This window comes from Cyrtonyx montezumae, unplaced genomic scaffold (genome assembly GCF_038088225.1).
Source record: "Cyrtonyx montezumae isolate F1298 unplaced genomic scaffold, pur_monq_1.0 scaffold_3, whole genome shotgun sequence".
In the NCBI taxonomy this organism is placed as follows: domain Eukaryota; kingdom Metazoa; phylum Chordata; class Aves; order Galliformes; family Odontophoridae; genus Cyrtonyx; species Cyrtonyx montezumae.
Window position 1 is genome coordinate 92,058,376 of NW_027072034.1, and position 21,568 is coordinate 92,079,943.

The following is a 21,568-nucleotide window of genomic DNA, read 5'->3' on the forward strand; positions in this document are numbered from 1 at the left end:
TAGCCCTCTGTCCCATATATAGCTGCTTCATCTCTCCCTGTATGAAAAAGCAGTAAGGGGTTGTGGTATGATGGTCGTATCAGGCTGGGTAGTTTCCTGGTGACATCCCTCACCCAAGCTCCAGGAAGACAGCAGACTTCCCTAAAAAGTCTGCTCAGCATACTGGGTGTTCAGTTCCCTGTAGGGAGGAATCACCCACAACTAATACTCATCTTTTCTTCTTCAATGATGTAGTCTTGATGTTGGAGGAAAACTTTTCCTGGTTTGGTTTTGTTAGTTTGTCTAGACTGAGTGGGCTGTTATCACCCACAGACGGGCATTCCACATCCAGGGCCTCATAGCTGTTGTAGAAAGGCACCTGGAGGGGTAGAGCATGCAAGCAGGGTTTTAATTTGCAGCTTTGAGTGAAGGCTTGCCTCCATCTATTCCTATCCTTTGTGTTCTTGCTTCCACCCTTGCTATTTTTTTGCTCAACCTAGTGTGATATGGGCTGCCTAGGCTTTTGTGTTTATTCAAATAAATTTTCTTTAAGCTCTTATTATTATTATGTTATATTGCTGTCTTATGTTGCATTTTAGCTGCTGAATCTTCTGCAAACTATGTTTTAGGCTAACATAATCAAAACAGATAAAAAGCCAGTTCATGAAGTACAGGAGAAGGGATCTAGAATTATGTTAAGTCCAGTGAAACCAAGTCAGTAAATATCCATTTAGTAAGGGAAGAGTTAATAAAAAAGTCTGTTAATCTTATTTTGTGCTCAGACACATAATGTATCCAATCACGTTTCTGTGGTTTGAACAACTTCTCTGAGTTCTGATGAAAAAAAAAAGTAAAAAAATTAAAACTAGTGTTAAGCTAAAAATGTGCAACACGTGAAACAGCCAAACATGGACATCTTTGTTGCTTGTTAATCTAATTTGGTGTCTGTTAAACTGATGAAATATTGCCAGGCTTAGGAATTACAGGGAGACAGACACCCTGAGAGACAGGCTGTGTTCCAGGCATGGAGATGTAAAGCAGGAAAGAAAAACAGGGAGAAAAACAGAGGATGGAAAAATGGGGAAGGAAGAGAAATGAAAGCCTGTGGCAAACACAGATACGAATAAATGACATTTAGTTTAATATCAAGTGGGAGAACAAATGAGAATAGTGATAGAAAGTATAGTTATTGTGTAAAACTGGACTCAAACCTTGACCTTGGTGCAAACTTTCTGTTGCCTTTAGTGAGTGTCGTGCTGGACACTGTGTCAGATGCATGCCCTAAAGAGAATAAATATGGTGTAATTTTCCTGCCTTTGTCAGATAAGAATCATACCCATCTGCTGAACTGAAGCTCAAAGACCAGGTGAATGCAAACAGACTTTGCATTTAGAAGCTCACTGAGGGTCATCCTGACTCTTAAACAGAGCTCTAGAGGCATGTGGTGTGTTTAGTCATCTCTCAGAAAGGATGTCCATCTTACATATGGGGAGCAGTTAGGTGAACAAGAGTGATCATTTAGAAAAAGTCTTAATGTCCAGAGGCCTGGTAGTATACACATTAAATATTAAGGACTACTAGTAAAGGCTTGTTGTTAAAATATATACATGCTAAGAACTTGTCAATTGTATGGTGTGGTTTTTTTTTGTTTTGTTTTGTTTTGTTTTTTACTGTTATGTGTTAATTGTCCTGGTCAGGTATATGATACCTTTCTCCTTGTATGCTTCTTGTTTTCATTTTTCTTCTTTTAGTTCTTTTCCTCTATTTCAGCCACATATTCTCTGTGTATTTTCCCAGGGGACACTTTCACGTATTTATATTAGGTCAAGACTGGCCTACACCTACAGCTGCGCGGAGCAATAGTGCCGGCCAGTGGCTGGCTGCAGTAAGCTCAGGGGAATTTTCTGTGTAGTTTCCCTTTGGGACTGTGACAAGCCTGCTACGGAGCTGCTGTTGACCTCAGCAGTAAAGAGAAAGGTGAGTAAGGGAGCCTGGTGCTAAGGAATTATCCCCACTGCCTTGCGTCCCCCAGAAATTTCACAGGATTTATTCTGATTTTGAGCACCATGCTTGGAAATGAGCTCTAGGTAAGTTAATGTGGTCTGTAATACTTAAGAAATTCCTTTCCCCTTCTGCACTGCTCCAGTTTCCACTAAGTGGCCTGCCTTCCTTCCTTCCCTCCCATCCTTCCCTCCCCTCCCTCCCTCTTCTTTCTTTTTTTTCCCCTCCCTCCACATTTTACCACAGGAGCCATTTTACAAAAAAGGCTGTGGGGAGGTCTGGCAGCCAAACAGCAGCATGATGCAAGTGATCTTTCCTTCTGAAGGTTTACAGGAGTGAATGTTCCATGTTACCGGCACAGAGTAAGCAGTACTGAATTTTCAATTTTCTGCATAGAAGTAACCTGCTGCACCAATTACTTGGGGTAAATAATAAAGGATTATGGACTAGAAGAGCATTCAGCAAATGGTTTCAATCCACAGTTACCAATGCTTCTGTATATGTGAATATCACTTTACTATCAGGAAATGTTTATAATTACTAAGGTGGTATGTGTTTTAAGTTGTTCAACAAGCTTTGCATATTTTTGCTCATAAAGTAACTGAATTTCTGAATAGTATTGTGAGAATTACCTACTTTAATACTCTACAGGGTTTTCTTTTAATCACAAAATTATTAAGCTCCATAAAAAAAACAAAACAAAAAAAAAAAAAATTCTTATTGTGAACCTTTCAGCAATAGTTAAACTGCTGTTTGAAGAAAATCTGTCACTTACCCTCAGCCCAAAGAAAAATCTGTCATTTATCCCCAGCCCAGCATCTGCAAATCAATTAGCTGAAGATAACAGTGGAGTAAGGTGCAAAAATATATCTTTTTTTTGCTGAAACTGGCACTGTCTCCAAGCTAGACACAATTTGCCTGTTACTTCTGTTGAAACTTTTTAACGTGGGAAAGATTTACGGGTTCTAAACAGCAAGAGGAACATACTAGGCTGATGATCAGCGCAGGTTCACCAACCAGATGGAGGTAACGTGAATCCCAGTGCTCCTTCCATAGATTTTGTGCGACAAACCAACCGACCAACCCCCCCACCCCCCACCCAATCCAACCAGGTGACGGCGCAGCCCGGCCCCAGCGGCAGTGCCGACTGCCGCCCCTGGGTGGCGCTGTGACCCCGCGGGACGCGGCCCCGCTCCGCGCGGGGCTCGGCCCTGCCCTTCCCGGCAGGGCTCCCGGCCCGGCGGGTAGAGGTGTGCGGTGGTGGAAGAGTCCGGGCAGGAGCTCCGGAGGCCGGAGACGTGAATGGATTTGGGGAGGAAAAAGCGGCCTCTTCTTACATAAGTAGTATTAGGTCTGGAGGGAAGGACATAGAGTGGGGAGGAAAGCAGGCTTTTTAAAAGCTACATTATTTTTAGTTAGATTTTAGAAAGACTGTAGCAGGAGCAGTCTGGAAGAGGGCTGGAGGAGCAGGAGCTTTGACTATTAGACAATAAACCTTAAGGAATGCTGGAGAAAGGCAGTGCGATAGCAATCAGTGTGCAGACACTGCAGGAGCAGACTACTCTGCCCGGAGCACCGGGGCCCGCCGTGAGCTTTCTCCCCCAGCCCCGGTCAGGGCCGCTGCTCTTTCGTGTGCTGCCCTTTCCCTGAGAGCAGCCGGGGGCGTCGGGCCCTACCCTGAGCAGACGTCGCTTGGGAGCTGCGGGCGGCCCGGGCCGGGGAGCCGTCTGAGAATGACCCGCAATTTCACACCGCATCACTGCCACCACGGCAGCCCGGCCGGGCTTAAAACAATCCTTTGTTTTCACCATCAGGACAGATACTTTACGATGAAGTTCTGTGTTCAGGCTCTTTTACTGGCTTGTCACTGCTGGCTTTCCTTTCAGCCTTCCCTGGTGTGTGCTTAGCAATTTATTGGGCAGAGTTGCCCAGAGCTATCCGTGTTTGCTGTTATTGCACAGAGATGTGCGCGTGTTTGTAAGTGGGCTCAGGAGCACGGGTTTGTCCACTTCTGCAGAAATTACCGCAGCCCACAGACGTGTATCTGAGTGCTCTTTCAGCGTACGTATGCGATCCAGACAGGAGCACATTGTGTAGTAGACTAGAATAGATAGTACTTACAGAATGCACAAATTAACAGAACAGCTCTGAAGTCAGGAAGAAAGAGAAACACAGAGAGAGAAAGGAAGAGAAAGGCAGAAGCTTTGCTTGACTGTATCTGAACACAAAGTTATTTTTTTCTCCCTCGTTATTTTCCCTAGGATCAGCAAACTGAATATCCCGAACTCTTGCTAAAAGCCAAGGATATCTGGTTTTAAAAGGAAGAAGAATGTTTTCTTACTGTGGAAAATTCAATCGAGTTTAGTGACAGGCGTTTGTGAGTGCACAGCAAGGTCAGATGGCCGAAGAGCCCGGGCACACACACACACCGCATTTAGGATACGAAGCTGTGAGCAACCCTGGCTAATCCCTGCCTCTTTTTCATTAAAAAGAAAGCAGTTTAACCATCTCTTTTGGAAAGTCCGTGCTTTACAAATCTAGCCGCATTACCATACTAGAGGAAATGAAAAAGCGCTGCAGATTGAGACGACGAGTCCTTTATTTCCTTCTGTGGGTATGTTTCGTGTGTTTCTCCAAACAGTGCGGCTGCAGGACATGCCTCCCGAAATACAAACTCACAGCTTGCGCACACACCCGCACCGACAGATAAGACATGTATTAGATTCTGACACATACGGGGTGGGGGGAAGAGCAGGAGAGGGAAAGGGGGAGAGAGAGAGAGAGAGAGAGAGATCCTCCTACCTGGAGCCATAGATTGCAAGATACGTAGTGTTACCTGGGGAAGTCAGAACAAGTAAAAACACATTGAACTTCGGGGCTCTATGAGGCAGTTGATCAAGATCAGTGCTTGCTCGTTTACTCCCTCAGACCCGACTGCCTCGGGTTTTTTGTTTTACCGTTTTGAGCAGCTCTTTCTATTTTCCTCCCTCTGTAGCTTTAGTACCGACCCAGGTTCGGTCACCATGGCTCTGGGAAGAGCTGCTGTCTGCACGGCGCTAATTTTGTGCAGTTCGGCCGGCTTTGCTCCCGGGCAGCTTCCGAAACGCTCTTGACTGGGATTTAACCGACACGATCAATTCGATTTTTTGTGCATTTTTTATGGCTCAGTCCATTCTCTAGATCATGCACAGAAACTTTCGGAAGTGGATTTTCTACGTGTTTTTATGCTTTGGAGTCATCTATGTCAAATTAGGGTAAGTCCTCGCGCACGACTTATCTTGTCTTTTGGGTCACGTTATTGCGGAGTTGCGAACAAAGCGTTGCGACGGAAAAAGAAGACGAAGCAAACGAAAAAGGCTGAAAAGCGACGGTATCCCTCCGCCCCCTTCCCTTGGCGCAGCCCCAGCGCAGTCTGGGGCCGCTCCGCGTCGCGCTCCGCTCCCGGGGACGGGCACTGCGGTGCCGATGCCAGCACGGAGCCCTCTGCTTTGTGCTGCTTAAGCGAACTTAAATATTATCTCTGGCGCACAGCGCTCTCAGACGGAAAAAAAAAAAAAAAAAAAAAAAAAAAACTGACGGAGTTAACTCAGCCGCTGCTGATGAGACAATAGAGCAGAGCTTAAGTATTAAAAAGGAGAAAGGGGCGGGAGAAGGGGGAATCCCTGCTCTGAACCTGCGCTCAGGGATTTGCTTTATGCAGGCCTAGACACAATTTGCTTTCCTATCCGTCAGGCGGACGTGTTGAAATGAGCTTGACAAGCGGCCCGGCTGCCCCCGCGATAAGCTTCGGGACGGGCGGGCTGAGGGACGGGCAGCCCGGGCTTTGCTCCTCGTTATTTGATCGCAGAGAGCGAGATCGCGCTGTTATTGCAGTTGCCAAGTTTCTCCCTCTCTCCCTCTGCCTCTCCCTCTTACCTGTATGCCCTTATTAATATTGCTCGTCGCAGTAGGCTGACTTGAGTTGAATTTCCACATTCCTGAGCCCCAGCCGAGTCCTTACCTGTCGAGCTACAAACCCTTTAAAGATCCTGTCTTTGCATAGCTGCGGGATTTTTTTTTTTTTTTTTAATGATCAAGAATGCATAAGGTGAGTCGCAGTCCGAAAACGCTTGCTTCCCGCTTTGAAACCAACACAGGAAAGAGGAGGTGCGAAAGGGCAGCTCTGAGCGGTGGGGCCCATCCCCGCGGCACCCCGACTCGGCAGGGGGATAGCTGTGGAGCCGCCCGCAGCCCCCGGCACACAGCGCGGCGGGGCCTGGCCTTGCCGGTAGCGGCCCGGGGAGCGGGAATGCCCGGGGGCACTGCTGGAGGGAGAGCGCGGCGGCAGAGGGGCTGAGGTCATGCGATGCAGGGGTGTTAAACAGGGCTTCTAGGGAGGAGAAGGGAAGCGCCGTCTCCACCGGAGCTCCCTCCCCAGCCCGGCTTTTGCCGGAAGGTCCCCAGCAGGTTGCTCGGCTAGCTCCAGCCGGAATGCGTTCGCACGTCCGTCTGTCCGGCTGTACACTTCGTCATTTGGGCAGGGCTCTCAGACCGCCCCGCGGCAGAGCTCCTAGATCTGGCTGCCCTGCCCCTGCGCCCCAAATCAGCTTGCTAGAGTCAGGAGGGGGCTGCGGGCCAAATATCACCCGCTGTCCTCTTAGCTGTGAGCGATCGTCCCTGTCGTCCTCTAGAATGACGTGGATTGGGGCGAGAAGCGGGTTGGTGGGACTGTGTAGCCGTAAATTAAGCACCACGATGATTAGGTCAGTTCCAGTTGCTGGAGGGCTTCATGAGACACATTCCCCCCTCTCCCCCCCAAGTCACCAGCGGACAGAGGAACTCTGAGAAAATGGTTTGCAAAATAAGGGGTAAAGCTATTAGTGCTCGCTTTTGCCGCTGTTTTGTCTTTAAAGGAAGCAGAAGATTGGGCACACGTTACAGGGTGGAACTCAGATTTACTTGAGAAAATGAAGAGTGGCTATTTTAGAAAGGGGTTCGGAGTAAAAAAATCACAAGAATGTTGTTGAACTGAACCTGAAGCAAAACAGAATGGACGGCAGGAATAGTAAAAGCCCTTACAGAGATCCCATCAGATCCATCAGCGTGTCTGTAAGGCAATGAGGATACTTCACTTTCTCTGAACAATAGGAGAGAAATTCTCTCTGAGATCCAGGGCTACCTCCAGACTGGGCATGTAGGATGCATTTCCTCTTTCATCAGTCACTGGAACTATCACTTCGTTGAAACCATATCTTCTTAGAGTAATGATACCTTTTCTGGTGAGCTCTCTGCATAGAAAAGGGGAATTACTTGAGATAAAACGTAATTTGTCTAGTGCATTCAGTTTAGTTTGTACAGTGAAGACGGAGATAGCAAGGAGTCATTTCACGTGCTACGGAGCACGTGTTCCTGCCTTAATAAAACGTGCTAAGAACTCCTGGCTGGACAGTGGCAACTAAGAGCCCAGGGGAGGGAAGCGATGTAACACACAGCTGTTTGCGTGTGCAGCTGCAGAGCAGCAGGTTGGTGGTGCCACGGCAGGGGACCAAGGGAGCGTGGCATAGGGAAGTCGCTATTTCCACTTGGGAGGAGAGAAGGAGCGAGTGAGACCCGCTCAGGAGGTCCCCCCTCCTTTTTTCCTCCCTTCCACACGTGGAATTCCCGTTTTTCCCATTTCCATTTTGCATTTTGCCGCAGAGTGTGAGGTGCGAGGTGGTTTTCCTGCCCGCGCCCAGCCTGGCTTCCATGCTGCTGGGGGCAGGTGGGGAGCACGGAGCGGGCTGTGGCAATCACACGTTGGCCTCGTCTAGAAGCTGGATTGAAACGAGAATCTCGCCTGCGAAGATCGCGGGGCGATCAGATTCAGTTTTATTAATTAATGTATCGGAAGTCACAAATCACAGCTGTGCCACAGATGAAAACGGCAGCGGGTGCTCTGACGGTGCGCGATGGGACCTTCGGAAGGACGGACCCGCTGATATTGCGGTGCTCTGGGGGCAAATCGCCCCTTTTCTCCTTTATCTCTCCTACAGGCTCGACAAACCTCAACGAAATACCCGTCTTCTCGAATCCCCTCGGGGCGCGGGGGGGCGGTTCCAGCCCCTCCCGCCCCCTCCAACCCGACCCCGCTAATTGCACGCCGCTCAGCCTTGGCCCCTTCTCCTTGCACTGGGCTCGCGGCGGTGCGGGGTACAGGGAGTGACGGCTCCCAGCAGGAAGAAGGGCAGCGCGGTGCCGGCTAGATGTGCGTCCCGAGATGCCGGCGTTTTCTGCCGCCGGACACGGCACTTCTCGGGGGCAGAGAGAGTCCGCAACTGGAAAGAGATGGATGGAAAGGGAAAAGCTTATTTCATGCCTGCTCTGCCTTCTGTCGCAGCAACCGCTCCAGTTGCGTACTGCCCTTATTTTGTTCTCAATGCACGTGTTTGGGGAAGAATTTGATGCAGAAATGCCCATGTGCGGTGTTACAGACTATATTGGCTCCCCCAATGCCAACCACGAGTCTGACAAAACAAGTGTACTTCTCTGTCCAGAACTGACAAACATAAGAAATAACCTGTACAGAGCCTAACATGTTATCATTATCACCAGCATCATCACTAATAAATTTCCGACACAATAATTGCCCCCATTTTTGGAGGAAAAATTATCTTCCCGAAAGAGAACGGCTCGATTTGGATGATGCCACACGAGGTTTCTCCGACTCACGATTCGGCTGTGGAAAAATCCCTCTTCGCCCCGAAGCTGTGGGGAATGGAAAAGCACCGTCGTTTGGGCTGGTCTGGATCGGACCCCACAGCCTCACCTCCCGATGCTCCATCGCCAGCAGTTACTTTTCGATTTTAGAATTCAATTTTATTTTATTTTTTATTTTCATTTTTTCGCCAGGCACGTGTTTCAAAGCAGATGCACATTTAAAATACATTCGAAGCCGAACAAGTGCTCGAAATAAGCCGTCAAACCTTCCCCCCCCCCCCCCCGTCCTGCATCCAGCTGGCCTCGGCAAAGGTGCCGCAGCCACTTCACGTGGATGAGAAGACGGAGAGAAGAGCCCTACGGCTCTCGAGGTTTACGGTTATACCCATAAGAGGTGAAAACACGTCGATTTTAGGTTTTTATATTATTTTATTTTTTGAGAATTATAGAGAAAGGAGACGATTCGCGTGTAAATGATCGCTGGAAGACTTCAGCTTCTCTCCGTAATTAATCGAGAGCAGCCTTTCCTATAAATGACTCTATAACACTCGCGGCTCCAGCACATGCACACACTGCGCTTACGGCTGAAAGTGCTTAAATGAAACAGAACCCCGAGCTGATCCTTATCGGGTGTTCGGCGAAAGACGACGTTTTTAAACCAATTCTGCAGCTGCGATTCCATCAGAAGAGGTATTTCGTTGTCCCACAGAGCCTTCAGCAGCCGTGCGTAGGAACTGGTTGACACGGGGAGTGGGGAGGTCCCCCCGGGGCGCTGGGAAGAGCTCCCTCAGGCATCAGGCAATTAACCCGAGACGAGCTCCACAATCCCCGCGGAGCCAGGGTCCATCGGAGCCCGCTGCACGTTCAGTTCGACTGTATTTCATCTGAACTCTCCACGGAGCACATTCCTCTTTCCGTCTTCGTTTACAAACCCGGGCATCCCGGAGCACGTCCCTCCGTCAGCTCCCAGGACTGCAGTCGCTCACACGAAGCGCCGTCGAGGCACGGAGGAGGAGCGAGCAGCTCTGCTCAGCGGGGCTCGGAGCGGCAAGGGGCGGGCGGCCTCTGCCCGGTAGGGGCACGGACCTGCCGGGAGATCCCGGCTGGGAAGGAGACAGCGGAGAACAGAAACGCCGGATTACACCCGGAGCTCTCTACTTTCCTTCCCTTCTACCCCCGGAACCCAGCTCCGGCAGGATCTTCAAGCTGCCTTCTCACTCACTTGACTCACTCACTCACTCAATCGGGCTGCCACAGCTTGCATGTCTTTCTTTCTTTCTTTCTTTTGTACAGAGCCCCCTGAAAGCAGAGTTTAATTTCGGACAGAGCTGAAATCAGAGCTTAATTTGCAACACGGGGGGCAACGAGAGCCAAGCTCCTGCGGGAGCTCTACGGTGGAACAGATAGAGCCGTTCATCGGGAGCTGCCGGCTGCCCCGGTAGTCTCCCAGCAGGAGAGGAGCGAGGTGTCCGCGGGGAGAGCTGCGCCGGGAGTGGGGTGCACGGAGCGGGCTCGGCCGGGCAGCGCGGGTGAGTTGCAGCCGGGGCTGGAGCGGTGTCTCGCCATTGTCATCCTCTCCTTTAAAAAAAAAAAAAAAAAAAAAAAAAGGGGGAGAGAGGGAGAGAAAAAAAGTAGGCGGATTGCAGAGACTGGCTGCCCAATGGCAGCCCCGAGTCTCAGGAGAGTTGCAGAAAGAGGGAGAGAGAGAGAGAGGCACTTTCTGCCATCCAAATCCCTTAAACCATCCTCATTCCAACACGAGAACCCACTGTAACAACTTCCAACCACTGAGACATGACAGGCAGGAGCCCAGAGGCAGCAGCAGCAGCGAGAACAGCAGCAGCAGCACATACTCTGCCCCGGGAGCAGCATTAGCACCAGGGGAATACCAGCCCCACCAATACAAACTAACAAACAAACAAACAAACAAAGCCCCCCCAAGCCCAAGGGACTGGATTCCAACTCAGATTCAAGCCACAGCTGACACCAAAAAGGGTGGGGAGTTACGACCGGGGGGGGCCAGAAAGGAATAACCAAGGAAGCGAACTCCACGAGTGTAAACGGGACTCAGCCATGATCCTTTTTTCATCTCGCAGTGTGTTACTCTCAGTATATTACCCTCAGATTTTCCTCATCCTTACCAGTGGGAGTTACCTGTAAGTGATCCAGATTTTTTTTTTTTTTTTTTCGGGAGGGGGTTGCAAATTCTGTTTGAAACGGTCCCGCCAGCTACCAAGGGGCGACGCGCACACGGAGGGAGCCGGGACACGCCAGCTCCGCGCGGCGCGTGGTGGTGAGGATGGTGACGGTGATGGCGGTGGCGGTTGGACCGTGCCAGGGGAAGGGGACCCGCCAGGTAACCCCCGGGGCTGCCCGGGGGGCGGCGGGGAGCGGGGCAGCCGCGGCTCCCCCGGGGGCTCCGGCCCCGGCTCCTCCTCCTCCTGGCGGGGGAAGCGGACGCGCAGCCTGGGAGAGCCGCGGCCGCGGGCGGGCGGCTCGGAGGCGGAGGCGCTCGCTGCCGGCCGGGTGTTTTTCGTTCGGGAGGGATCTGCAGTCCCGCAGTTAGAGCCGGCTCCAGGACGTTTTCCTTGTGAGGAAGGGGGTGGAGGTAGGGGTGGGGGAAATCAGAGTCGGTGGGTGGGACTGCAAGGAGTTTCGGGCTCTTTTTTTTTTTAATATCTATATCTGTATCGAACGGTGCGGTGGATGAGATGCTTTGGGGGCGCTCAGTGAGGGCTGCGGAGAGAGGCTGCTGCGGGGCTGGGGCCGGGCGCTGGCTGAGGAGGGGGGGTCATGGGGATGCGGTACGCGCCGAGTCGAGAGGCAGGGACCGCACGCCGAGGCTTGGAAGGGCGGTCGGGGAGCTGTCAAGCGTTCCCTCTCTCCGGTCGAGGCGCGAGCACTCTGAGGCAGCAGCGAGGAAAGGACGGCGCTGGGGCCGGAGGTGGCCCCGGCTGCTGGAGCTGGCTGACAGCCTGAGCCCGCTCCCTTCCGTGAGTGTCTCCCCGTGAGCTGGGTGCATTCCAGGAGGGGACTGGGGATCGGCCCAGGCGACTCCGAGTGCGGCGGGAAGAGAGTGGGCTGTGCCCGAGGGACTCTGTCCCTCAGCAGGGAAGCCGGCCCCTGTGCCACCGACCCCACGTCCAACTGCGCTGCGAGGACGGGAGGGTTTCTGCTCGCTCCTACCCCAGCGCAGAACAAAGACCTTTCAGTCCACGGTGGGTGCAAAATTTGAGCTCTGAGGTGCATGTGGATGTCTGTTTGCCTATCCATCTATCCATCTATCTATCTATCTATCTATCTATCTATCTATCTATCTATCTATCTATCTATCTATCTATCCATCTATCTATCCATCTATCTATCCATCTATCCATCTATCCATCTATCCATCTATCCATCTATCCATCTATCCATCCATCTATCTGCCCATCTATCTGCCCATCTATCTACCTACCAACTTACCTACCTACCTATCTACCTACAGTCCTACCTACCTATCCATCCACGCACCCACCCATCCACCCGATTGTTTCAGATTACACGCAGAGCAACACAGGCACACACACACAAGCACGTGTGTGAGTCCTTCTGCCTGTGGGTTTTTATTTTTTATTTTTTTTGTGGGCTAGGGAAAAGTACAACCCAGCACTATGCATGAAAAGGAGGAATAAACACACCCGCAAAAAGAAAGGGAACGCATATTCCTATGTTCTTGACTCGTAATGAAACGCACATGCCATGGCTACCGATTTTTAAGAGCTCTTGATTTATGGAGCTGCGTTCGGGTCGATCCGATAGGGTGCTGCTATCAGCCCGAACTGCCCGCTGCCCTCCACAGCCCGGCAGGCGACCCGACAGCCTGTAAAGAAACGACACTGCTCTCTGCTTTTTCAAGCAGGAGGAAAAAACAGTAATAAATAAATAAATACACCCTTCTAATACAAACGTAGCCTTCTTTTTTCTCTCTCTCTTTCTCAAAACCGTAGGAAATTACTATCCTACAAAGTTTTCCATCTATAAATAGTTCGAATCTTGAAACAAAAGTTTTAAACCACACGCCAGATGCCGGGATGCTGGTGGTTTCCCTTGCTGTGTGACATAATTATAAGGTCCGAAAGCAAAAGTTATAGAAGTATAATAATAATACTAAGGCGACTGCTGAGGGGAAATACAAGAGAAGCGATGGCTGCTTTATTTAGAGCTAGCTACTCAGGGATCTGCTGAGCGCTGCCCCGCGCCCATGAGAACTCGGCGCGGGGACATAAAGGTTCCCCTTGCCCGCCCCCGGTCACCGGGGCCGCGGCTTCGGGGCTATTGCAGCCCAGCAGAGCAGAAGGGAAAGGGATCAGGAGGTGAAAGGCGGCAAAGCGCAGCCCGACACCGGCGCACGTTTCCCGGTCCATCCATCATCACCCGTGGGACGCTGCCGGCCGCCCCCGGCCCCATGGCCCCGGAGCGCCTCCGGAGCGAGGCGGGCACTTCGCGGTGCTCGGGGGTTAAAGAACGAGGAGTTATTTCTGGGCTCAATGGAGAGAAGCCTAGCGGACTTGTGGTGTTTGTCTTGTGGGTAAATAGACTTCTCTGGCTTACAAATGGTAGCTTTAGAAGATTAAAGCATAGTAGAGCCTGTTCGAGCATTATCTGTCTGGTTCTCCTCTCTGGAGAGAAGGATGCTTCCCAAGCCGCTACTCTGTGAGTTCCTGTGGACCGTCGGTTCCTTTTGCCCGAGGTCTCTATCTTCTCTTGGCCGTGCTCATCCTCCGAGCTGCCGGTCCTGCATCCTCACTCAGAGCTACCGGTCCCTCCGGGGTGTCGGCCCGGCCCGGCCCGACCCGGCCCTCTTGCCCCGCCAGAGGGCTGCGAGCAGAGCCTGTCCCGGGCAACGGAGGTTTGTGAGATGTACAAAGCGAAAAAGGCACTCGCGGTTGGGCACAATAGCCGGGAAGAAAGTGAATTTACTGCAGACTATACCCAGAATTAGTTTAAAGAACATAAAAAAAGCCCTTTCTAAAATCGATTCCTTGCTATAAGTATGCTCTCTGGTACTGCAGTTTTATTCGGTGTGCTCAGACACAGAACGCTGTTACAACCAGCAACGATCACTGTCTGACTTCTCAAAAAGGCAAACGGACTTTGGATAGAACGGGTGGCAGTCGAGTGATTGATGCACATTAATGCTCTGGACATATTTTGGTAATCCAATTACATATTTAAAGTATACAGCTGACATTTAATAATATCGATGTAATTGGTATAAATATCTAAGAAACAGGATTAAATACATTATATATAATAGTGTTTGGCACTGTTTCTTGTAGTGCATGTCCGAATGCACATGTTTGTACACAGACACATATTTAGCTGCCTCATCTGAAGAAGACAGGGCTGTTCTGGCTTTCCATTTGTTCTGCTTTCACCACTTGTCTTTAGGGTTGGGTGCCTTCAGTAGCAGCACGAGAGCTGGTTCTTAAGAAGCTTATTTCAGGGATTATCTGCTGATGCGTAAACAGAGTTAATTCAGTTATTTGCTAAAAAGTGATCGGGAATAACATGTAAGATTGTGTGTGCGTAGTAATAAATCTTCAAAGCAGTTAAGTATTGTAAGACCATAATATAGCAAATAATGTATGTATGTTAGCCAGTAGGTATTATAGGCTAGTTACAAAATGTAGAGGGAGAAAAATGACTGCATGTTTTGGATCTGTTCTGCTGGTACTGCCACGTCCTTATAATTCTATATTTCCTATAATTCCTTCACAACAGGGCTTCTCCCTGCTTGTGAGAAGAGGGTTAGAAAGAGCACATATTCTTCATATGCCTACAGGAAAGGACTCAGATCTAGTTCCTAAAGATTAGGATTGCTGGAGATGGTCCCTGGAGCTCATCTCCGAATGTGAGCAGAGTAGGAGGGAACTAAACAAACTGAGAAGGGTGAACTGCTCTTGGCTCCTAGGATCAAGAGAATGGTGGCACATCACCCCTACTCTGCCCCTCTGTGTGACTGATGCTGTCATATTATCTGCCACAGCTGGGGCCACTGTCTGGCCCCCTCCTTCCGTCTCAGTTAGATCAGAGCCATGTTGGCTTCTGAGATAAAACTTACTATTGTCAGAACAGGATTGTCCCTGGCTCATTCCCCGGGTTGTGCTGTGAATCCATCACTTCCCTGCTCTCACACCTCGTTCAGCTTGTTGCTGGGGCTGTGCATGCTTTAGGTCAAGTTTGCTCTCAGCCTCTATTTGTGCAGCATCCAGAGTGCAAGGAGAGCTCTGCTGTGATCTTTAGATAGCCTTTTTTAACTTTTTATTTTTTTTTTTTTTTACATAGAACTGTCACAGTACTTATTTAAAAGAGGATTTGGAATAAAACTTCAACTGTACTGCATCAAAGCAGATGTGTTGGCTTAGCTTCAGAACAGGTGAACCCTGAAAGTGTATTGACTGTTTTCAGGATCGCCTAAAGAATCTTATATTTTGCTTAGGAGAAACAAGAAAAATAAAGCAGTTTTGTGTGCTGGGCTGCCATAATAGGCGTGAGCTTGGTTTATCTGCTTGATGTAGGCTCTTTCTGTCAAAGCTGCCACATAAAACCAGCAGAGTGACAGTGATATGAGTTTTTACTAGCTCTGGAAGATAAAGTTTACCATTTCTCCAAAATGCCCACGTGAAAATTCCCTGCCTAAAACCAAGCTCTGATAAGTGTGTGAGCAGCCTCCCTCCTCTCTGCCTGCTTCAGGACAAACACACCTGTTCTGGATATCCCTGAATTTGGGTGTGCTTGGATGTACCCCCTGTTTTCACTACATTGAGGTGAGTGGATTCTGGGGATTCCTTTTCTAGCACATCTTAAAATTTAAGAAGTCATGACAAGTAATTATAAGAGAAGGTGGCAGCATTTGGAATGCATAGGATGGCAGCCTGGAATGTGTTGCATTACTAATGTAATATTACAGGTGGGTACAAAGCATCACCAAATATTCAAATGAGCAGGTCAGATTAAAAGCAGATACACTACCACATTAAGTAGGGAACAAGTCTAATCCCTCAGAAGACAATCTTTCAAAGAAGGCGTTAAAGAACCAGACAAAGAAAGCTGCAATTATATAGTTAGAGTGACGAATACATTTATGCAATGAAAAAAATACACCATGTATATACTTCATAACAGAGTATGATAAAGGTACGATAGTTCCAAGTGTTTTCTCAGTACATGCAGCTGCAAAATTCAGACTGAAATCCTGTGATTCCCCAAATCACAGCTTAATGCCATAGCCCTCCCAGATCACCACAAGCAGCAGAAACTGGATAACAGCTCTAGATCAAAGGTGTTCTGCAGACGTGCTGACACCAGGCATTGCGGAACTGGTTAATGTTGCAAGCCTGATTTCTTCAGCCCAGAACCTCTGCAGGTCATTTTGCCCACAGTGGACTCTCAGCACTTTTTCACTCATGCTGGTGAAACACCTGCTAGCTACCTGACATGGTCTTTTGCAACTCCAGGTGTGTCTGATTGACTCTTCTCATTATTTTTTTCTTCTTTCCTCCTTGATGCTTCAGAGCCCTTCTAAACAGCATTGCTCCAATCCACCACAATTCAGGCCCATAACTCCCATAGTATGATATTCACACTCTATACGTAAGCATTGGATGGGGACCAGCCTCTGGTCATGAGAACCATGACTGCAATGTCCATGCATGAGAGCAAAATATCCATGACTTCAGGGATTTTTCTGTGAGCGTATGAACACAGTGGCAAAGAGCTGAGCAACCTGCCACTGACAGCTGCAGGTGAAGCTAACAAATACCAGGGGCTCAGGCATGCTCTGGAAGCAAGGCCAGGGAGGCAGGCTGCTGGAGAACAGCCTTTCATCCTTTAGGGGCTATTGGCTCTTTTACCTTCCTTCAGTCCTGCCCTGAAAGTAGGATATACATTTTGCCTCCTTTGTGAAAGAGTGCTTAGGACTTGGTGGTACTTCAAGTCAGCTCCTACATATTTGTTCTTGCTAAAATACATGACTAAGGAGAATTTCAACTACTTGAGCTGGTGCAAATGAGAAAAAATTCTAGACACAGACTTAGAGCATGTTCTCAGTAAGTTTCTCTGTCCATATGCAATGTGTTTCTGTGACTTCTCTCTTCTGTTATGGCCTGAGTGCTGTTAGGACCAACCTTTATATAAAGCACTGAATTGACTTATTCTGTGTTTCTGTTATGTTCTATTTCCCATCTAAAATACAGTTTTCTGGGTAGTGCAATTAGCTGTGAGTTTGCTGCCTTGTTCAGTAGAGACAGTTTATGTGAGGTTAAGACAGCTATGGACAATGTTGTTTCTCTCACCATTAAAAAATATTGATTCCATTAGGATTTGCCAGCAAGATAATTATCTCCTGTTAAATACTCTATAGCCAATTATACCTTCTTTAGAAAATCTAAAGAGGGCCCAAGTTAGAGAGCTATTGTATCTTTTTTTCTGGAAATAGTTATAGCAGTGGATACAGTTTGTACCCACTTCGCAGCTACAGTGCTGTACATCTATTTTCTTTTCAGCCTATGCCTGTGGATCAGATTTCCCTTGCGGCAGAAACCCACAAAGAATAAAATCCATGCTTCTGCAAAAATCCCACTTAAGCATCATGGTGACATGGTCTTTGTTCCAGCTCTGTGTACAAGGTCAAGTTTCACCCTGAGCTCCTAAGTAATTAGGAAAAGGGACATCCAGTGGTATAGCAAGTGTGCAACCGAGGGCAAAATCTAGCCTCAGGCACTTAACATGTGGCAGCAGATCTTTCCCTTGTGAAGTGGCACCAAGCCCACTGGTCACTCCACTGCATCCCACATTGCTTATCTGAGGTAGGGCCACCCTGTTGCTCACCAATGGCACCTTTTCTGAAAGCTGCTCGAAGCCTGGGGACTACACTGGCAGGTTTGTGGTTTTGGTACAAAGCGCTAAGGTACTGCTGATGATCTACTCCTGCCAAAACATACCCAGAATGCCCAACAAAGGCCTCCAGAAGGGTTTTCTTCCATTTGACCACCAGTGTAGATCTCATCTTTTCAGCTCTGATGGCCTAGAGTTTTTCTCTCTGGGGTTGTAACCCAGAGTTAAACCCAGAGTTAAGTTTAAGAAAAACCTAGAGTTTTTCTCTCTGGGGTTGTGAGCTGACAAAGCAGGAGCAACCCTCCTGCAGCTGATAGAGAGCCACACCTGAAGCAAGCCCAGGGCTTCTTCTCCCAGCATCCATCCTGCAGCTCAGCACAGGCCACCTTATTGCACAATTTGAAGTGAATGTGGACATAGTTCCTAGGAATATGCAGCAAAGGCTATATTAATAGGAGGTCATTCCTTTGTGTCAGACAAAGCGAGAAATGAGTTCTGTGGGCTATTGAAAAAAAATCATTATGGACTCTGGTGCTAATAAGAGCTGACACAAAAGCAAAAACATTATTATTATTATTATTATTTTATTGTTGAAGGAGAAGCATTTCAAAAGCATATGCTCATATGTACAAGGCACCTGAAAAGAAGCATAAGACATTAGGATAGAAATTGCTGCCTGCTCCCGTGTAGGGCTTGGAAAACAATTTGGAGGGCACTTAATTTAAAATTGTTGAAGAGCTGTAGTTCTGGGCCTCATATCCATATACATACCCTGGAATATCATATCCACCCTCCTCATCTTTCTGAAGTAAGAAATTTATAAAATGTGACTTCTATTCAGTAATAGTCAGTTTCACGCAAGGATTGTAAGCAAATTAAGCTTCCCAGTGCTCAGGTGAGTGGGGCAGGGATCATTTCACTTGTTCTGGGGTGGGAAGCAGTGGCTGCCAGGCAGCTCACTGAGTGCTTGTGGAACCAGCACACACCTGAGCTTCCCCTGCACCATGGGGAGACATCTGCAACAATCCAAGGCCATCTCCAGCTGGGGAGAGCCTCCCTAAAGGTGAAACATTTACAGTTTGGGATACTAGGCTGTGGGGCACTGGCTGGTGGCAGGCAGGACACGGTTAAGGAGCGTGGAGGGATGGCAGCATCTCTCATGACTCCCTTGGCTGCTGGCCAGTGAGCCATGTGACTCGTGGGTTAAAAGAGTCCTCTCAACCATGAGATGCTTTCTTTCTTTTTCTCCCTCTGGTTGTACCTTTTCTTTTCTGAACTTAAAAGAAAACAAAATGTATCCACAGAACTTTCCACAGTAAAGTTGTATAGTAGTTCAATGACTCAGGGAGAGAAATTCAAGGGGACTGAACATTTCTGAATCAGACCTGTTGTGCCGAGTCTTAAAGCTGGGGAGGGTTCTACTGGATGGAGGACAGTACAGGGAGCCAGAAGCAGAAATCAGGGTTTAAATCCATTCCCTACTGTTATGGGCTACAGATAGATCACATAGGGTAGCTTAGTTACAGTAGATTTTGTTGCTATCAGATGGCTTCTTCTGATTCATAGCAAATTTGTTTTCTTCTAGACCCATGGCCTTAGCTTTACAGTTGTGGATTGCCTTTCTTTATTGGCACTCCCATCCCAGCATGTGAGCACTGAGCATAGCAATGAGACTGGCACATCCCATGTAGGATTCCTGGAGTCTTTTTGTTCCTCTCTCTTCTGTCTATGGGGAGCTGTGCCCAGAGTGGGTCCTCTTGAGGGTAGAATGGGGTCAGGTTTTTGTTGTTAATGTCACACCAGTTATGTTGTAAAAGACATATCAAAGGGGAAGTTCTTGCACTATGACCCAAAGGTCACTAGGCTCTGGATTAGTCTAATCTCCAAATGTTTATTCCTCAGACAGATCCTTTCAACTGAGAGTAACTTACCCCTGGACCCAGGGCTTTGTCTTGTGTTTCATATCTCCCTTGTGCTTGAGGAGCTTGGCAGGCTCGGCATGGCCAGGGTCTGCTCTGACTTCTGCTGCTGGCACCCATTCACTCATTGTGGAGGATGGGTTTTACACCTTGAGATGGGGATGAGAGAGGGGTGACAAGGACTTGCATGTGGTGGCAACACACAAAGTGTGACCTCAGATGGATATGCCTTGAAGTCCCTACACTGTTCTCATGGCCAGAGCCCTTTGGAAGCTATAAGGCCTGTGTCTTGCTTTGGCTTTGTCCTCTTAAGGGAGAAAAGGGCAGAAGATTTTGAAAACTCTCAGAAGTAAGCTTTGAGTTGTCAACCCAAATGCAACTGTGCTTCTGAGCAGAGCAAGGGAATCATCTCAGTGCTAATACTGGTTTTTAAGGAATGCACTGGTGTGCCAGGCCCTACCTGCCGTGCTTCTCTCTCAGCCCAGCCCCTCATCAGGGCTTGGCAGGTGGCACCAGCTGAGATACTCATGCCCCCAGGGCAAGACATGCAGGAGATGTAGCCAAGCACTCCCAGTCTGTCCAGGAGTGTAATTTCTGTGCTAACCACACCCTCAAGTGTTGCCTTACTGCAATTAGGAAATTTGCTCAGTTTAGGTCAAGTACTTCTAACAAGGGTGCTCTTCACACCTGGCAGGTGCTGGTGTGGCAGAAGCGTGTGGATGGCTGGGGTTAGGCAGGGTGCTGCACTGAGTGGGATCCCTGCTGCTTGCTGGGAGTACCCCTTACCACTTGGTTCTGTGCTTGTTCCCAAGTCTGGGCCTTCCTGTTCCAGGTTCAAATGAAAACAAATGAAAATAATTCCCCAGGAGCAAGCACAAGGTGTATCACAGACAAAGACAGATTGCCTTTTTTCCCTGATGGAATTTTCATTTTACAGGGAGGACTATAAAGCCTGAAGTAGACGAGGAATGGACTGCAGCAAAGATCAAATGACTCCTCCTTGTAGGTAGCAAATGCCTTGCTTTCTCAGGCTGGCTGTCATTTCAGCCCTGCCACAGGCAGGTTTCTACCTTCATATTAATGACTCAGTGTGACAGTGTCTGGAGGATGACAAGTCTCTCTGGCTGCCACTGAGGGGAATAGGAAAGGAGCCTCCAGCTGCTCACAGCATTTGCTTCCCATGACTTTGCCTGGGCAGAGCAGTCATTGCTTATCACAAACTGTGGCTCCTGGTCCAGCCTTGCTCACTTTGGCTGCAGGAAGGAAGAAGTCTCACACCTTGGCATCAGGCAATGTTTATGATCTTTGTCCTGTGTTCAGCCAGGCAAGATGCTGCCTTGCATATATAAGGGGAATTTTTGGATCCATGCAACCTTTATCTGAATTACTACAGGTCTTAGCTCATGGTATTTTGCTGTTTATTGGAAGGATGTGGCAAAATCCATCAGCTCACTAAGGAAGGGTTTTTTTGTTGGATAAAGGTAGATTAGAGTGTCTGGGATATTTAACCTCTCTGGAAAAGGAAGGCATTTTCAATGCTAACAAAATTCCTGTTTGCTTTTCTTCATCAAGCACAGATATGTTTTTTTGAGGCCCATTAGATTTTTGCTTACATGATAGTTGCCATTGTATACCTAATTGGAAATCAGCATTAGCTTGCTGACAGTAGCTGGCATGGACTGTGTTCCTTCTAAGACATCTTGTGAGATAATTAAAGCGATGACTGACAACATAGCAAAAGGAATGTTTCCAAACTAGAGCTGCTTCCACAGGTTGCTTGTACACATTTTTTTTAAGTGCAACTCCAGTGTAACTACATTGAATCTAATAATTTCCTTGGAGATTAGTCAAACCTCTTATTTTATCGAGAATTGATCCTGAAAATCTTTCCATTTTAAACTCTCTATTCCATTTGTATTCAAATGCATGCACAAGAATATAGTGCTTATGAAGAGTGCCTGAATCACTGTTCTGGAAAATGAATCCTTCTCCTTACCCGCAAACCAGCACAGCACAAACAGAGGGTGTGTGTGCTTCCCCACTCCACCCCATCCCTGTGTCTCATCCGTGACCTAGAGGGGCAACCTCTAGCTAGGCATCAGCGGGTGGCTCGT

The 21,568-nt window shown here is 48.5% G+C and overlaps 1 protein-coding gene across 1 annotated transcript in view; it reads left to right on the plus strand.

Moving 5' to 3' along the window:
* Positions 1 to 4,917: 4,917 nt before the first annotated feature.
* Positions 4,918 to 21,568, plus strand: part of WNT7B (Wnt family member 7B) — an 89,450-nt gene continuing 72,799 nt past the window's right edge. Inside the window, exon 1 of the mRNA XM_065742363.1 lies at positions 4,918 to 5,234. Coding sequence (XP_065598435.1) covers positions 5,164 to 5,234 — 71 coding nt within the window. The 5' untranslated portion in view covers positions 4,918 to 5,163. The remainder of the gene's footprint in view (positions 5,235 to 21,568) is intronic.